At 35.5% G+C, this 19,061-nt stretch overlaps 1 protein-coding gene across 4 annotated transcripts in view; it reads left to right on the forward strand.

Annotated features, from left to right (window-relative positions):
* The window catches only part of ATRNL1 (attractin like 1), an 827,091-nt gene that overhangs the window by 186,517 nt on the left and 621,513 nt on the right, over positions 1-19,061 (forward strand). For all 4 annotated transcript variants that reach the window (XM_050804667.1, XM_050804668.1, XM_050804669.1 and 1 more), the window contains exons 16-17: positions 972-1,185; positions 2,818-3,006. In XM_050804667.1, coding sequence (XP_050660624.1) covers positions 972-1,185; positions 2,818-3,006 — 403 coding nt within the window. The remainder of the gene's footprint in view (positions 1-971; positions 1,186-2,817; positions 3,007-19,061) is intronic.

Consider the following 19,061-nt stretch of genomic DNA (forward strand, 5'->3'; position numbering starts at 1 on the left):
CTCTGTAATGTTAAAAAAAAAAAAAAAGAACGATGGGGAGTTTTGAAATCATTTCACATTGTAATATAATATTGGTAGCTTAGTATTTTGGAAAATATGTGTATATATATATATTAAAATAGAGGTGTTTATAATCTAAAAAAATTTGTAAAGGTTAGTAATTTGGATCATGAATATATCACTTTTTAATATAAGAATAACATTTTAAAATTGAGTAATTATTAAGGTTATAAATATGCTAAAGATGTTTATTTCAAGCTAATTTTGAAATATTACTTACAGCATTAATAATAGTTATGTGGTATTTGTCAATTTTAGTTAAATTTTAGGCCCAAGCATCATATTTTATTATTTTTGTTTTTATTAATAAAATTATATGACATTAATTTATCTAAAAATCATATAGAAGCCCAAATTTATATGTAGAGGTCTAAGCTAAGAGAGAGGCAGTTACTCTTCTCTAAGTCTTTTTGCTAAGTCTTGTTATGAAGACTTCACTCAGACTCTATATACTGTTTGTTGATTTTATTTTCTATTTTCACAGTGCAGATAATGGCAATTTATCTTTAGAATCTTAATCTTTCAACTGATTACACTGATAGTAGTAATAGTAATAGAAGCAGCAGCAGAAATAACAGTATGTTAAGTTTTTAAATAATCCTGCCTTATCAGATAGATAATTATATCTCCATTTTATAGGAGAGGAAACTGAGGTTCGCGAAGGCTAAATAAATGATGCCAATCATGTAGCTAAACATAAAACCTGTGTTTTAAAAACAGTGTTCTGTTCTACATCATTCTCCAAACTATGCTATAATTGTTAATTATTCTTAGTACTAAAACTCATTAGAAAGGCAGTTTTATATATATCTTCAAATATAATTTTTAATAATAATGAACCATTTGCTAAGGAACATGGCATATTTTTACATCTAACTTTCTTTGAATGCCCCTTTTCCTGTTGTTTACAGAAAGTATCACCTTGGGTAGGCTTGCGCAAGATCAATATATCCTACTGGGGATGGGAAGACATGTCTCCTTTTACAAACACAACACTACAGTGGCTTCCTGGTGAACCCAATGATTCTGGGTTTTGTGCATATCTAGAAAGGGCTGCAGTGGCAGGCTTAAAAGCTAATCCTTGTACATCTATGGCAAATGGCCTTGTCTGTGAAAAACCTGTTGGTAAGTAGTCCAGTAAATTAGCATTCCTTTAAAAGTATGTTTCCATCCCATCTTCTCATTCCTTCCTTCTAGGGTGTAGTCTGATTCTCTGATATTTATGTAAATTTTATTTTTATACACATTCTTCCCCACTTACTATTAGTGATCTCAGCATTAACTTGTGAAAATAACATAATATTATTATTTTATGCAATCTCTGTTGGTTCAAATAGTGAAATTATGAATATATGGTTGTAGTTACTTACAATATAGCAATAATCTATTCTTAATTCATTAATGTCTTTCACTTATGATAGTGTTTGGGAAGATTTGTTTAATTGGGACTCCTTTTACTCTTGTAGACATATTATTTCAGTTATCAAGTTAAAAGAAACATTTTTGTTACATCTTCTGAAATGGATTTTTGTTAAGTGAGAAAGGAATATGAAATTATTTTCTTTTAAATGTTATATTTTTATCATGGTAAAATATGCTTAAAACTTACCACTTTAACCATTTTAAATGTATTTTAATGCCAATTCAATAGCATTAAGTACTTTCACACTGTTGTACAAACATCATCACCGTTTATCTCCAGAACTTTTTACATTTTGCAAAACTAAAAATATGTACCCATTAAACAATAACTCTCTGTTTCCTCCACCCCACCCCCTACAGTCCCTAGCAACTACTATTCTACTTTCTGTCTCTATGAATTTACTACTTCAGGTACCTCATATGGTGGAATCATATAGTATACGTCCTATGTGACTGGCTTATTCCCTTAGCATAATGTCTTTAGTGTTTCACCATGTTGTAGGATGTATGAGAATTTCCTTCCTTTTTAAGGTTAAGCAGTATTACATTATATGTATCTACTACATTTTGTTCATCCCTTCATCTATCAGTGGATACTTGGGTTGCTTCTACCTTTTGGCTCTTGTGAGTAATGCTGCTATGAATGTGGGTGTATGAACATCTGTTCAGCTTCTTGCTTTCACTTCTTTGGGGTATATAGCCAGAAGCAGAATTGCAAAATCATGTGGCAATTCTATGTTGAAATTTTTGACGAATCACCATACTGTTTTTCTCAGAGGCTGTATACATTCCCACCAGCAGTGAACAAAGGTTTCAATTTCTCTGCATCCTTGCCAATATTTATTTCCTATTATTTTAAAATAATAGTCATCCTAAAGGCTGTGATAAATATTGTATCTTGTGTAATATTTTATGATAAGCTGTATTTTTATTCTTTGTTTATATCAGAGACATGTTCACTTATGGGACATTTACTTTGTAAGATGTGGAATGTTATGGAAAACATTGTGGCTGGGAAAACATTGTGGCTGGGAAAGTAAACACTGCTAGTATACAAACTAGGTCATAGATTACATTACTACTTATAATATTTAAAATTATACAACTTTACTTTGTAAATAATTAAAAATATCAAAGAAGTTGTACATTTTCAAATTTAATAAAAAATTTAAGAAGTATTGATATATCACCTTTGTTTTTATTTACCTCATCATATTATAATGCCAAAGTTGGCTTAATTGAAACATGCTCTGAACAGCAAAGCAAAGAAAACCCATACAATTGTGTTAACATGAAGTTAAAAATGAAATTATTGTATTTGTTTATTTATTCCAGTTAGTCCAAATCAAAATGCGAGGCCATGCAAAAAGCCATGCTCTCTAAGGACATCATGTTCCAACTGTACAAGCAATGGCATGGAGTGTATGTGGTGCAGCAGTACGAAACGATGTGTTGACTCTAATGCCTATATCATCTCTTTTCCCTATGGACAATGTCTAGAGTGGCAAACTGCCACCTGCTCTCGTGAGTATTTATCTAGAGTACTTTTCATTTGACAGCAACATAAATTACTATTCTATGATGTAAAGAAGAATTAAATTTTGAAGGAGTTTCAGAAAATGAGAAAAAATATTGCTACAGCTACTTTTGAAACCAACTGGTACTGTTAACCTCTGATTTTTATTATATCATCATTTTGCATTCCACTATCTTACCCTAACTATTAACATATTGCCACATATGTACAGCCCCTTTTCCCTGAACTGTGTGTATGTTGCAGACAGCATAACACTTCATGAGGGTGTTCACCTCAAACATCACAGATTGCTTTGGTGAGCCTTTTTAGTGTATTTTAATCTAATACAGTTCCCATGTCTTTTCCTTACAGGACTTTGATATTTTTGAATAACCTATACCAGTTGTTTTGGAGGTTTCTCAATTTGGATTGTCTAATTTTTCCCTCATGATTAGATCCAGGAAAGCATTTTGGGGCAAGAATATCGTATCAATGTTGGTATATCTGCTACAAGTATAGAATGCACAGTCTTGACATCACATAGAGTTATGTCAGCAGTACTGGACTTGCTATGAGTTGTACTCCAGGAGACAAATCTTGCCCCTTACTGGTCTCTCATGTTTTCTAAGTACTATAGGATAAGGCTGCACCTGAATGAATATTTATTTATTTATTTTATTTATTTTCTTTTAGGTGTCTTTTTAAAATTATTATTATACTTTAAGTTCTAGGGTACATGTGCGCAACGTGCAGGTTTGTTACATATGTATACATGTGCCATGTTGGTGTGCTGCACCCATCAACTCGTCAGCACCCATCAACTCGTCACTTACATCAGTTATAACTCCCAATGCCATCCCTTCCCCCTCTCCCCTCCCCATAATAGGCCCCGGTGTGTGATGTTCCCTTTCCCATGTCCAAGTGATCTCATTGTTCAATTCCCACCTATGAGTGAGAACATGCGGTTGTTTGGTTTTCTGTTCTTGCGAAAGTTTGCTGAGAATGATGGTTTCCAGCTGCATCCATGTCCCTACAAAGGACACGAACTCATCCTTTTTTATGGCTGCATAGTATTCCATGGTGTATATGTGCCACATTTTCTTAATCCAGTCTGTCACTGATGGACATTTGGGTTGATTCCAAGTCTTTGCTATTGTGAATAGTGCCGCAATAAACATACGTGTGCATGTGTCTTTATAGCAGCATGATTTATAATCCTTTGGGTATATACCCAGTAATGTGATGGCTGGGTCATATGGTATTTCTAGTTCTAGATCCTTGAGGAATCGCCATACTGTTTTCCACAATGGTTGAACTAGTTTACAATCCCACCAACAGTGTAAAAGTGTTCGTATTTCTCCACATCCTCTCCAGCACCTGTTGTTTCCTGACTTTTTAATGATCGCCATTCTAACTGGTGTGAGATGGTATCTCATTGTGGTTTTGATTTGCATTTCTCTGATGGCCAGTGATGACGAGCAGTTTTTCATGTGTCTGTTGGTTGTATGCATGTCTTTTTTGACAAATGTCTGTTCATATCCTTTGCCCACTTTTTGATGGGGTTGTTTGTTTTTTTCTTGTAAATTTGTTTGAGTTCTTTGTAGGTTCTGGATATTAGCCCTTTGTCAGGTGAGTAGATTGCAAAAATTTTCTCCCGTTCTGTAGGTTGCCTTTTCACTCTGATGGTAGTTTCTTTTGCTGTGCAGAAGCTCTTTAGTTTAATTAGATCCCATTTGTCAATTTTGGCTTTTGTTGTCATTGCTTTTGGTGTTTTAGTCATGAAGTCCTTATCCATGCCTATATCCTGAGTGGTATTACCTAGGTTTTCTTCTAGGGTTTTTATGGTATTAGGTCTAACATTTAAGTCTCTAATCCATCTTGAATTAATTTTCGTATAAGGAGTAAGGAAAGGATCCAGTTTCAGTTTTCTGCTTATGGCTAGCCAATTTTCACAGCACCATTTATTAAATAGGGAATCCTTTCCCCATTTCTTGTTTTTCTCAGATTTGTCAAAGATCAGATGGCTGTAGATGTGTGGTATTATTTCTGAGGCCTCTGTTCTGTTCCATTGGTCTATATCTCTGTTTTGGTACCAGCACCATGCTGTTTTGGTTACTGTAGCCTTGTAGTATAGTTTGAAGTCAGGTAGCGTGATGCCTCCAGCTTTGTTCTTTTGACTTAGGATGGTCTTGGCAATGTGGGCTCTTTTTTGGTTCCATATGAACTTTAAAGCAGTTTTTTTCCAATTCTGTGAAGAAACTCATTGGTAGCTTAATGGGGATGGCATTGAATCTATAAATTACCTTTTCACGATATTGATTTCTTTCACGATATTGATTCTTCCTATCCATGAGCATGGTATGTTCTTCCATTTGTTTGTGTCCTCTTTTATTTCATTGAGCAGTGGTTTGTAGTTCTCCTTGAAGAGGTCCTTTACATCCCTTGTAAGTTGGATTCGTAGGTATTTTATTCTCTTTGAAGCAATTGTGAATGGAAGTTCATTCATGATTTGGCTCTCTGTTTGTCTGTTACTGGTGTATAAGAATGCTTGTGATTTTTGCACATTGATTTTGTATCCTGAGACTTTGCTGAAATTGTTTATCAGCTTAAGGAGATTTTGGGCTGAGATGATGGGATTTTCTAACTATACAATCATGTCATCTGCAAAGAGGGACAATTTGACTTCTTCATTTCCTAACTGAATACCCTTGATTTCTTTCTCTTGCCTGATTGCCCCAGCCAGAACTTCCAACACTATGTTGAATAGGAGTGGTGAGAGAGGGCATCCCTGTCTTGTGCCAGTTTTCAAAGGGAATGCTTCCAGTTTTTGCCCATTCAGTATGATATTGGCTGTGGGTTTGTCATAAATAGCTCTTATTATTTTGAGGTACATTCCATCAATACCGAATTTATTGAGAGTTTTTATCATGAAGGGCTGTTGAATTTTGTCAAAGGCCTTTTCTGCATCTATTGGGATAATCGTGTGGTTTTGTCTTTGGTTCTGTTTATATGCTGGATTACGTTTATTGATTTGCATATGTTGAACCAGCCTTGCATCCCAGGGATGAAACCTACTTGATCATGGTGGATAAGCTTTTTGATGTGCTGCTGGATTCGGTTTGCCTGAATGAATATTTAATACTGGATACTATGTGGTGAGAGTGTCCTTGCTTACAAACACAAATGGCATCAGAATATAGGTGCCAAGGGAATTGCATAATGCTACTGGTAGCACATGGTAGCCTTGTGGGAACTTGAGACCATGTGAAACTCTTTCTGCTTGGGAGAAGAAAGTACTGATCTTAGCTAGCTTCTTCATAGCAGAGAATATGGTTTATCTTTCCACAGTCCACTCTTTGACACTGCTGCTTATCAAAAATACACCTTTTCAGCTGAATTAATTGGAATTTCAGATTTGGAACAAAAAAGTAGAGAGTAGTATTTATTGCTGCTGCTCTCATGACCTGTTCTCAATGTTGGTTGCATTCATTCATATCCCACTTATTGGTATCTGTCCATCTTGTAATTAATCCAGACTTTATGTCCTTTTTTTGGGAATAATATACTTTTCAGGGGCCCAGTAGTTACCGTTCTACCACCAGAGAAAGCTGTAGAATCACCTGAGATAAAGTTGGTATCTAGGTTTTTTTTTTTTTTTTTTTTTTTTTGAGATGGAGTCTCGCTCTGTGGCCCAGGCTGGAGTGTAGTGGCCCAATTTCAGCTCACTGCAACCTCCACCTCCCTGGTTCAAGCGATTCTCTTGCCTTAGCCTCCGAAGTAGCTGGGTCTACAGGCATGCGCCACCATGCCCGGCTAATTTTTGTACTTTCTTTAGAGATGGAGTTTCACTGTTGGCCAGGCTGATCTCGAACTCCTGACCTCATGATCTGCCCGGCTCGGCCTCCCAAAGTGCTGGGATTACAGGCGTGAGCCACCGCACCTGGCTGGTATCCAAGTTTATGTCCATTGAGGATGCTTTGATTTGAACAAAGCAAAATATCAGTTACTTGTTAAAGTCCAAACAGACAAATAAAATGAGAAGTTCTTTTGGTTCTTTTTCAATTCCCTTCTTCTCAACATCTGAGTGTCTAGGAAGCTCACAAAGAAAATAGGAGCAAAAGTCCTTAGATTTTTTTTTTTCTTCCAATACTTTAACCTGCAGTAAACAGGATTTGAAATGAGTGAATCTAACATGTTGGTATGTTTTTTCGAGGTTCCAAAGAAATTGTAGTTACACTTCAGTCAAAGGAGACAAAATAACAGCCACTTGCAGTCCAGTGTATCTATTAAACTCAGGAATATGTTGTGGTTGAAATGTATTCAATGAGATAGGGAAAGCAACAGTTTCCATCTCTACACAGGAATTCTCTCCAGGGGATCTTTATCGCAATTCTAATTCCTTTCTCCTAACAGTCCTAAGTTCTCCACTATGATCATCTCTCTTCTTTTGTCATATTTGAAACTTTTAAAGGTGAAAGGTCCATTTTAGGTTTTTGTATCCGTCCAGTGGTTTCCCTGTGTCCCTTTCTCTCCAGGAAACAGTCACTTGGAGTTTTCCTAGGAGTGCAGGCCATAACACAGCTTGTTTCTATAACCTTCCTAAGTATCTTCAGGACTTTCTTACTAGATCATTGACTTTGTTGCAGTCCCTCCGTAGGAGCAGCCACTGGCAGCCTGACTGATGAAAATACAAACAACTATCCCAGCAGCAATATTTGTTTTCTGCCTGTCCACTCTTCCTTCCCTCCTTTTGAGCTTTCTTGTTTTTCCTCTGAGAGGCAACCCATTCTAGTTAGCAATTGTAGTAATGATATGGCTCCCATGAGTGGAGGAACACCAGGGCTCTTGTCTCACGTTGAATTAGATTAAACAACACAGACACACGTGGAGTGGTTTTAAGGCGCGGAGAGTTTAATAGGCAAGAAAGAAAAGAGAAGGCAGAAGGAAGAGGCTCGCCCTTACAGAGACAGAGGGATGGGGGCTCCACAGCTCAAAGAGGAAACCCCAGGTGTGGTGCGTACCAGGCAGGTATATGTAGAGGCTGGAGGAGTCCGTGTCTGATTTGCATAGGGCTTAGGGGATTGGTTTGACCAGGCATTCATTCACGTAGCCCTGGGAAAAAAACTGGCCTTCCCACCCTCGCCTTTTAATATGCAAATGCAGGGCACCATGATGTTCTACACACGCGGGGATATGTGGAGCAAGGGCAAGAGGACAAAGGTAGGAATCGCCATGTTGAGTGGACCCAGTTTCTAATGGCTTGCGTATGCATACTAAAGGTTGCGGCTTGGCTCTAAGAGCCCGGACTTTTCTGTTAGACAAGCAACGCTTTTGGAGGTGTTTTAAAAAGAAATGAAAACTTTCCAAGGATCCCTTTTCTCTCTATCTACCTAAAATAATTTCTTAATAACTGCTATCACAGTAACTTCATAATTCTGAGATCCTTGTTGGTGGTAAGTCTACTATGTTGAAGCCTATAAGTGTATGGCCCTTACACAACATGGTCACCCAGTTGATACTAGTCCTTCTTGCCCAGATGAGTCATCTTCCCATTTAGAGGTAGCCACTACTTGAGGCAATGCACGTAGAGACCCACTGACTTTCTAGGCCTTTCATCACTCCCAGCGGTCCAGTCAAATACGTATTTGGTCCATAGTGGGCACCACTGTTGCTTGAAGAGCTAAGGCAAAACAGTAACACAATGCAGGCTAGAATCCCAGCTGCAGCTGTTGTGTTCATTTGTTCCTTCAGGCTCTTGGCATCAAGTGGAGAGATATGCCTGGGATGGGCATGGTTGGATGTATTATGGGTTGAGCTCACCGTTGATATCCCTTTTTAGGGATTGTGATAAGGAATGGGGGTGTTGTACCTGATCAAGTGTGCAGCAGTGTAGTGGTTTCAGGCATAAAATGGCCTTTTTAGCACAGCAGAACATTTCAAAACTGGGAGCCAGCTGCCCAGGAGAGTTGAATACAAGAGTTGAAGACTTGTGGGGAATGAGACAATGAGCACCTTCTCCTGCCTCGATAGTCATGGTTGTCTCTCCACAAATATTATTGTTCAATGAATGAAGCTAGCATGAAAGATTACATACTGTTTGACTACATTTAGGTATAAAGTTCAAAAATAGTCAAAACTACACTATGTTGTTTAGAAATGTGTGTTTAGGTGGTAAAACTATAGAGTAAGGCAAAAGTTTATTCTCAAAAATGTCAGCTAGAGGATGTTGCTGGGAGAAGTTTAGGGGTGCCGATTAGGAAATGAGACAAGAGAGGCAGTGATCCACTGCTAGGCTTTGTGCAGGTCCAGAGTGTGTGTATAATAATTTATTAATCTTATATTTTTCTTTATGTAATTGTATATGTGTTATATTTCACAATAAAAAAGGCTAAAAAGTAGGGAAAAAGTGGTTTGTGAAAGTCTAAGCTCTTATTCTCTTAACAACTTTCTAAAAATTATTTAGAATTAAGCTTATGTTCTCACAAGTTTTTCTTACATCCCATTCCTTCTCATTTGTTCTACTTTTTTGTTTTCTCACAATTTTTTTGGTGGTATAACACACATAACGTAAATTTTACCATTTTAACCATTGGTAAACAATCTTTAGTAAATTTTTTCAAATAAATTTGTGACAAACTTTTGAGTCTTTGCATGTCTAAAAGTATACTTTTCATTTTCACTTGAATGATAAAATGGCTAAATGTAGTATACTAAGTAATTTTTTCCTTGGAACCTCTTTAGCATTCAGTGTTGTGGATGAGAATGCCAATGCCAATCTAATTTTCATTCCTTTGTGGAACATCTTTTTTATCCCTGCTTTGGGAGCTTTTAAGATTTTTTTCTTTCTTGTTGGCATTCTAAAATTTTTCATGGTTTTAATTCAGTTTTTCAGTGATTGATGTGGTTCTTTAAAATTAATTTTTTTTTACAGTTTTTCATTGAAGAAAATCATTTTTAGATTTTTTAGATTTTTTCATTGGCTCTTTAAATCTGAAGAGTGGTTTGTTTCTTCATCTGCTAAAAATGTTCTGTAATGTCTTAAAATACATGTTTTCTTATCTTTACTCTTGTTGCAAATATTAAAATAGTTGCTAGAATGTCTAGATATATCTTAATATCTCAACTCTATTCGTATTTTTTGTATTTTTGTTTGCTAATATTTAGCTATTTTTCCTTTTATAATCCTTTACTTGGGACTTTTTATTTAGTTGAAATAAGTTTTTTGAAAACACTGTAATTATATAGTACAAATAAAAATATTGTTGTAACTGATTTTTTTTGAGAAGGTTAGTGAAACATAATTCACTATTTTAACACAGGTATGAATTAAATTTCTACCACTGACAAATCAAATAATGATAACTATATACTGCTGGTGGAATTGTCAGCTAGGCAAGCATACATCAGATCTTCAGGTCTGTCATTGTGTCTCTTGTTTTTGATCTTTTGCTTCTTTTGTTTTCTTGATTATTATAGAGGCTTCATTGTCTACTTCTACCATTTGTTCCTTGAGCAGGTAGTCTAGTTTGCTATTTTTTCTTCTCTGTAGTTCCGTTCTCTGTTCTGTTGTCAAGTTCGCCTTTCCGGAAGCTGTGTATAGATCATTTGTGCTGATAATGTCCAGGACTACTCTAACAGTTATTTCTATTCCGCAGGGTTTGTTTGTTTGGTTTTGTGTTTTAGAGACAGGGTCTTGCTCTGTCACCCAGGCTGGAGTGCAGTGGCACAGTCTTGGCTCAGTGCAATCTCCGCCTCCTGGGTTCAAGCAATTCTCCTGCCGCAGCCTCCCGAGTAGCTGGGACTACAGGCGCCTACCCCCATGCCTGGATGATTTTAGTGTTTTTAGTAGAGATGGGGTTTCACCATGTTGGCCAGGTGGTCTTGAACTCCTGACTTCAAGTAATCTGCCCACCTTGGCCTCCCAACATGCTGGGATTACAGGTGTGAGCAACTGCGCCTGGCCTCCACAGATTTTTTATTATACACCTGTGTGTCGTTGTGGGGAAGAAGGGCATTGGACATTGCCTTAAGGAGACTTTGTATTTCTGGAAGTAGTAGTTACCTGGCAGTGATCCACTATGTGTGAATAACGAACTCCTTCATTGTTTAATTTTTCCCATGTTTTTAACCAACAAACATTTGTAGTGAAGAAATGCCAGGAAATACAATAGGGACTAGGAGTACAATGACATTCTTGTTCAAAATACAATTTAAAAGTAGCTGAGTGTTACTCTTTCGTAGGTGTCAGCTTCTCAGCAATGGTTTTAGTATGCTGTTGACTTTAACTTTTTAACTTTTCAGGATAAATTATATATATTTACATTATCGTTTTCTACTACACATGTCTATTCATTTAACATTTGAGTCTTTAAAATACTTTTATATGTATCAACAAAACTTTGTATTGGAAGTGGTCTTTTAGTTGCCTTCAGGAAGTTGCCTCAATGTTCATTTGAGGTTTACTAGTAAATAGAAATTAAGGGAAATTTTTCTTTGGAAAGGAGAAACAAATAGGATTTTGCAATATTTTCCAGTATTTTTCAGTTATAATATTGTGATATCATTGTTTAAAATTCACAAATTGAAGAGAGGAAATATATATTAAGACAATTTTTGACTAATGGTTTCTGAGAAAGCTTTGCTAATATTTGGCATTATTAATAATTGATATATTTTGGATAGTCAGATATTCTACTTGTGAAAATGAATTCCAGGGCAATGTTTAAAGCAATAGTAGGAGATTTAGTCCTAAATGTATAGAGGTTCAAATGAAAATGCAATTAAATTGATATAGTAAAATAGAATAATACACAACTTGAGGATAAGGTATTATCTCACAAATCTATATTTTTTTCAGTATTTGTAAGTTTCAATTTAAACACTTTCACAATTAAGGAAGGTAATCATTTTTAAAATTTGATGACAATTTCTTACAGGTTGGTTTTTTAATATTCTTACCCGTTTGAAAAACCATATTGGATATTTTACAACTTGATCTTTTGAAAAGCCAAAAATAAATAAAATAAAAAGGATTGCTCCAATTACCCATATTTCATACAAGTCCTTATACCACACGTAACTTTAGGAACAATAGCATAGCCTGCATAAGGTTTCTCGTATCTTATTTTCTATAAGAAAGAGAAGAAAAATTAGCATATGTCAGTTTTTGAGTCCCTGCTAAATAGTAATTAACTTTCTGTTAAAATGCATGTTGCTTTCTACTCTTGAAAAACAAAATCAGCATTACCTTATTTAATATCTTTATATCTGAAATGAAATCCAAGAGAATTATGATGTTGCTCTGAACTTGACATTTTTGAACTTATTATTAAAGGCTAAATCTAATAGATAAGCAGAACTAGAGGATTAATAGTTTCTCGTTGTCAGTACGGAAAACCCAGGATTCTGTATGTAAGCTAAGGTTTCCCCAGCTGTTTGGAAACATGAATAAGAATGTTGTATTGAGAACAGTTCAGATTTAATTTGTCCATAATGCACCTTAAGATATTTTAATGATTGTCTTTTCTATTTTTTGGTTTTGAAATTTTAGTCCTATAAGGACTATTTATTTATTTATTTATTTAATTTTATTTTAAACGGAGTCTCGCTCTGTCGCCCAGGCTGCAGTGAAGTGGTGCCATCTCGGCTCACTGCAAACTCCACCTCCTGGGTTCACACCATTCTCCTGCCTCAGCCTCCTGAGTAGCTAGGTCTACAGGAGCCCACCACCACACCCGGCTAATTTTTTTTGTATTTTTAGTAGAGACGGGGTTTCACCATGTTAGCCAGGATGGTCTTGATCTTCTGACCTCGTGATCTGTCCGCCTCGATCTCCCTAAGTGCTGGGATTACAGTCATGAGCCACCGCGCCTGGTCTTATTTATTTTTTAAATTAAATTTAATTTTTAAAATTTTAGTGGCTGTAGGGGTACAATTGTTTTTTAGTTATATGGATGAATTGTATACTGGTGAAGTCTGAGATTTTAGTGCACCTGTCACCTGAGTAGTGTACATTGTACCCAACATATAGGTTTTTTTTTTTTATCCCTCGTCTCCCTCCTTTGCTCTTCTGAGTCTTCATTGTCAATTATACCACTCTGTATGGCTCTGTGAACCCATAGCTTAGCTCCCACTTATAAGTGACAACACATACTATTTGTTTTTCCATTCTTGAGTTATTTCACTTAGAACAATGCTGTTGGCTCCATCCAAGTTGCTGCAAAAGACATTATTTTCTTCTTTTTAATGGCTCAGTAACATTCCCTGGTGTACGTATAGCACATTTTCTTTATCCACTTGTCACTAGATTGTCACTTAGGTTGGTTCCATATCTTTGCAGTTGTGAATTGTGCTGTGATAAACACATGTATGCAGGTATCTTTTTGATATAATGACTTATTTTCCTTTGGGTAGACACCCAGCAGTAGGATTACTGGATTGAATGGTAGATCTACTTTTAGTTTTTCAGGAAACCTTCATACTGTTTTTCATAGAGGTTGTAATAATTTACATTACCACCAGCAGTGTATAAGCTTTCCCTTTTCACCGTACCCATGCCAACATCTATTGTTTTTTGACCCTTTAATAATGTCCATTTTGTCTGGGGTAAGGTGATATCTCATTGTGGTTTAAATTTACATTTCCCTGATGATTAGTGATGTGGAACATTTTTCACTTTTGTTGGCCATTTGTGTATCATCTTTCGACAAGTATCTATTCATGTCATTTGTCTACTTTTTGATGGGATTATTTGTTTTCTTGTTGCTGGTATGTTTGAGTTCCTTGTAGATTCTGGATAGTAGTCCTCTGTCAGATGCATAGTTTGCAAATATTTTCTCCTGTCTTGTGTGTTGTCTGCTTACTTGGATAATTATCTATTTTGCTGTGTAGAAGCTTTTGAGTTTAATTAGGTTCCTTTTATGTATTTTTGTTTTTGTTGCATTTGATTTTGGGGTCTTAGTCAAAATCGCTTATGCCAGTGTCCAGAAGAGTTTTCCTTAGGTTTCTTCCAGAATTTTTATGGTTTCAGGTGTTAGATTTAAATCTTTAATCCATCTTGAGTTGATTTTTGTATATGGCGAGAGACATAGATCCAGTTTCATTCTTCTACGTGTGTTGACCCAGTTATCTCAGCACCATTTATTGAATAGGGTGTCTTTTCCCCAATTTATGTTTTTGTATAATTTGCCAAAAAATCAGTTGGTTGTAAGTGTTTGGCTCTATATCTGGGTTCTCTATTCTGTTCCATTTTTCTGTGTATCTCCATTTTTCTATGTATCTTTTGATTACCATAGTCTTATAATACAATTTGAAGTCAGGTAATATGATGCCTCCAGATTTGTTATTTTTACTTAGGATTGGTTTGGCTATTTAGGCTCTTTTTTGGTTCTATATGAATTTTAGGATTATTTTTTCTAATACTGTGAAAAATGATGTTGGTGATTTGACTGGAATTGCATTGAACCTGTAGATTATTTTGGGCAGTGTGATTATTCTCATGATATCATTTCTTCCAACCTATGAGTGTGGGATGTGTTTCTATTTGTTTTTGTCATCTATGATTTCTTTCAGCAGTGTTTTGTAGTTCTCCTTGTAGGGATATTTTACCTCCTTGGTTAAGTATATTCCTAGATATTTTATTTGTTGTAAAAGGGGTTGAGTTCTTGATTTGATTCTCAGGGTGGTCAGTTTTGGTGTATAGCAGTGCTACTGATTTGTGTACATTGTTTTACTGAATTGATTTATCAAATCTAGGAGTCTTTTGGACAAGGATTCCTTAGGGTTTTCTAGGTATATGATCATATCAAAGTCTTTAGGGTTTTCTAGGTATACAGTATAAAATCACATCATAGTCTTTAGGGTTTTCTAGGTATACAGTCATATCATTGGCAAAAAAGGATAGTTTGACTTCCTTGTTTCCTATTTGGATGCCCTTTATTTCTTTCTCTTGCCTGATTGCTCTGGGTAGGATTTCCAGTACTATGTTAAATAGAAGTGATGAAAGTGGGCCTACCTATCTTCTTCTAGTACTTGGAGGTAATGCTTTCAACATTTTCCCATTCACTATGATGTTTGCTGTGGGTTTGTCATATATGGCTTTTATTATTGTGTGGTATGTTCCTTCTCTGCCTAGTTTGTTGAGGGTTTTTAATTATAAAGATATGCTGGATTTTAATGAGTGCTTTTCCTGTAATTATTTGAGATTATCATATCACTTTTGTTTTTAATTCATTTATATGATGAATCATAATTATTGACTTATTGACTTGCATATGTTGAACCATCCCTGGGATGAAACCTACTTAATCATGATGAATTATCTTTTTGATGTGCCATTGGATTCAGCTTGCTAGTATTTTGTTGAGGATTTTTTCATTTATGTTCATCAGGGATATTAGTCTGTGGTTTTCTTATTTTCTTCCCTGATTTTGCTATCAGGGTGATACTGGCTTCATAGAATGAGTTAGGAAAAATTTCCTTTCTCAGTCTTTTGCAACAGTTTCAGTAGGATTGGTACCAATTCTTTGAATATCTAGTAGAATTCGGCTGTGAATCCTCCGACCCTTGACTTTTTGGCTGGCAAATTTATATTACTGATTCAGTCCCACTGCTTGTTATCGATCTGTTCAGGGTTTTGATTTCTTCCTGATTTAAGTTAGGAGAGTTGTATGTTTCTAGGAATTTTTCCATTTCCACTAGATATTCTAGTTTGTATGCATAGAAGTGTTCAGAGTTGTCTCAAATGATATTTTGTATTTGTGATGTTGTTTGTAATGTCTCAATTTTCATTTCTAATTAAACTTATTTGAATCCTCTCTTATTTGTTAATCTAACTAATGATCTATCAATTTTATCTTTTCAAAAAGACAACGTTTCATTTCATTGGTCTTTTGTATTTTCTTGGTTTCAATTTTATTTAGTTCTGGTCTGATATTTGTCATTTATTTTATTCTGCTAGCTTTGGGTTTGTTTTGTTCTTATTTCTCTAGTTCCTTGAGATGTGACATTAGGTTGTCAGTGTGTGATCTAGCAGACTTTTTGATGCAGGCACTTAGTGCTATAAACTTTTCTCTTAGCACAGCTTTTGCTATATTCAAGGTTTAGATAACTTGTATCACAGTTATTGTTCTTTTTGCACAATTTAAAACTTTCCATCTTGATTTAATGTTAACCCCAAAATCATTCAGGAGCAGATTGTTAAATTTCCATGTATTTACATAGCTTTGAAGGTTCCTTTTGGGATTGATTTCTAGTTTCATTCTGCTATGGTCTGAGAAGATACTTGATATGATTTTGATTTTTTTTGTTTGTTTGTTTTTGAGACAGAATGTTGCTCTGTGGCCCAGGCTGGAGTGCCGTGGCACAATCTCGGCTCACTGCAACCTCCGCCTCCCGGATTCAAGCAATTTTTCTACCTCAGCCTCCTGAGTAGCTGGGGTTACGGGCACATGCCACCACACCCGGCTAATTTTTGTATTTTTAGTAGAGCGAGGTTTCACCATGTTTGTCAGGCTGGTCTCAAACTCCTGACCTCATGATCCACCCACCTTGGCCTCCCAAAGTGCTGGGATTACAGGCATGAGTCACCATGCCTGGCTGATTTTTATTTTTTAGAACTTATTGAGACTTGTTTTGTCGCCTGTCATATGGTCTATCTTGGAAAATGTTCCATATGCTGATGAGAAGAATGCATATTCTGCAGTTCTTGGGTAGAATGTTCTGTTAATATCTGTTAGGTCCATTTGTTCTAGAGTGTAATTTAAATCCAGTGTTTCTTTGATGACTTTCTGCTTTGATGATCTGTGTAGTGAAGTGTTGAAGTCCTCCACCATTATTGTGCTGCTGTCTATCTCTTTCTTAGGTCTACTAGTGATTGTTTTATGATCTGGGGAGCTCTAGTGTTAGATGAATATATATTTTAGATTGTAATATCTTCTTGTTGCATTGATACTTTTATCATTATATAATGAACTTCTTTGTTTTTTTCTTTACTGTTGTTCCTTTAAAGTCTGTTTTATCTGATACAAGAATAGCTACTCCTGCTTGCTTTCGGTTTCCATTTGGATTGAATATCTTTTTCCACCCCTTTACCTGAGTCTATAAGAATCTTTAAATGTTAGATGGGTCTCTTGAAGATAGCAGATATTTCGTTTGTGGTTTTTCATCCATTCTACCAATCTATGTCTTTTATGTGGAGCATTTATACCATTTACATGTAACATTAATATTGAGATGTGGGGTACATTTCTAGTCATCATGTTGATTGTTACCTAGTTACTTTGTTTTCCTCATTGTGTTATTACTTTATAGGCCCTGTGAGTTTTATACTTTCAAGAGGTTCTGTTCTGGTGCATATTGACCTTTCATTTTCAGATTTAGAACTCCTTTTAGCTTTTCTTGTAGGGCTGGTCTGTTAGTGACAAAATCCTTAGCATTTGCTTGTCTCAAAAGGACTTTATTTCTCCTTCATTTATGAAAGTTAGTTTTGCTGGATACAAAATTATTGGCTGGCAGTTATTCTGCTTAGGGAGGGTAAATAGAGAACCTTGATCCCTTCTGGCTTGTAAGGTTTCTGCTGAGAAATCTACTATTAGTCTGATAGGTGTTTCTTTATGGATTATCTGATACTTTTGTCTTAGTGCTCTTAGAATTCTTTTATTCATGTTGACTTCAGATAGAATGATGACTATATACATTGGTAATGTCATTTGCGCACTGAATCTCTCAGGAGCTCTTTGAGCTTCTTGTATTTGGGTGTCCAAATCTCTAGGAAGGCCAGGGATGTCTTTCTCAAGTTATTCCCTCAAATAAGTTTTTCAAATGTTTTTCTTTTTCTTTTCCCTCAGGAACACCAGTGATTCTTAGGTTTGCCTGTTTTACCTAATCTCATATTTCTTGGATACTTTGTTCCTTTTTAAAATTATTTTTTCTTTATTTTTGTTTGATTGGTATAATTCAAAAGCTTTGTCTATGAGGTCTGAAATTATTTCTTCTACTTTGTCTTAGAGTAGTATTTGTCTAAGACAAAGTATTGTTAAAACTTTCCACTTGGATTTTGCAATTTTCTAAATGTGCCTTTCATTTCCAGAAGTTTTTTTTTTGAATGTTTTGTTAATATTTTTACTTATATCCTGAATTGTTTTTTTAAATTTTCTTATGTTGGTTTTCACCTTTCTCTTTTATCTTCTTGAGTAACATAGTAGTTCTGAATTCTTCATCTGGCAAATCAAGGATTTCATCTTGGTTTGGATCTATGCTGAAGAGCTAGTTTGATCTTTTGGCGATATTATAAAACTCCAGTTTTTCGTATTGCCAGAATTATTTTTCTGGTCCCTTCTTACTTCTGTGGGCTCTTATAATTATTTTTGAATTTAGTTTTGATTCAACTGTGCTTTTTTCATTTCTTTTTTTCCCCTTGAGGATGTGACTTTAATGTTTGTAGTTTATTTTAATCTAATTTGGCTCTTGTTGCTTTTAGTCGTGAGGACTCTGTATGAGTTCCTTGGTTATAGAGGGCCTTTTCATGGTGGCTTTCTCAGATGCTGGATGTAGTAGTGATGTGCTCCATTTATAAGCAGGTTCACTGTCTCCTGTGGGGTTGGAATGGCAGAGGTATCATGAAGCTTATTTCATTTGCCAGTGGTGTGACTTTTTTATTTATTTATTTTTTCTTTCCCCAGTGTTTTATTCGCTGGGTTGAACAATTCAGACTTTAAGGTCAATAGGTGGTGTCCACAGGTAAAATCTGGCTGTTGCTAAAGCAGGTATCATGATCCTTTCTTAAAAAAAGATAGTTTTAAAATAAAACTTACTGTCTTAGGAAATACCTGTATAACAATATTAAAAAATTTGATTTATTAAGGGTGAGTCTCACTAAAGATTTACTTTCTCCTCACATGATATATGATACAAATCATTACATGATAGTAAATAATTGGAATGCCAAGCCAATATTACTAATTAGATATTTTCCCTTGTGTCCTATTGATAGCATAGTAACCCAATATACTTTTGAAAACAATTAGAATAAACTAGTTAGCAATACTGTGGGTTAACTAACCAT

Source organism: Macaca thibetana, chromosome 9 (genome assembly GCF_024542745.1).
Source record: "Macaca thibetana thibetana isolate TM-01 chromosome 9, ASM2454274v1, whole genome shotgun sequence".
Taxonomy (NCBI): Eukaryota; Metazoa; Chordata; class Mammalia; order Primates; family Cercopithecidae; genus Macaca; species Macaca thibetana.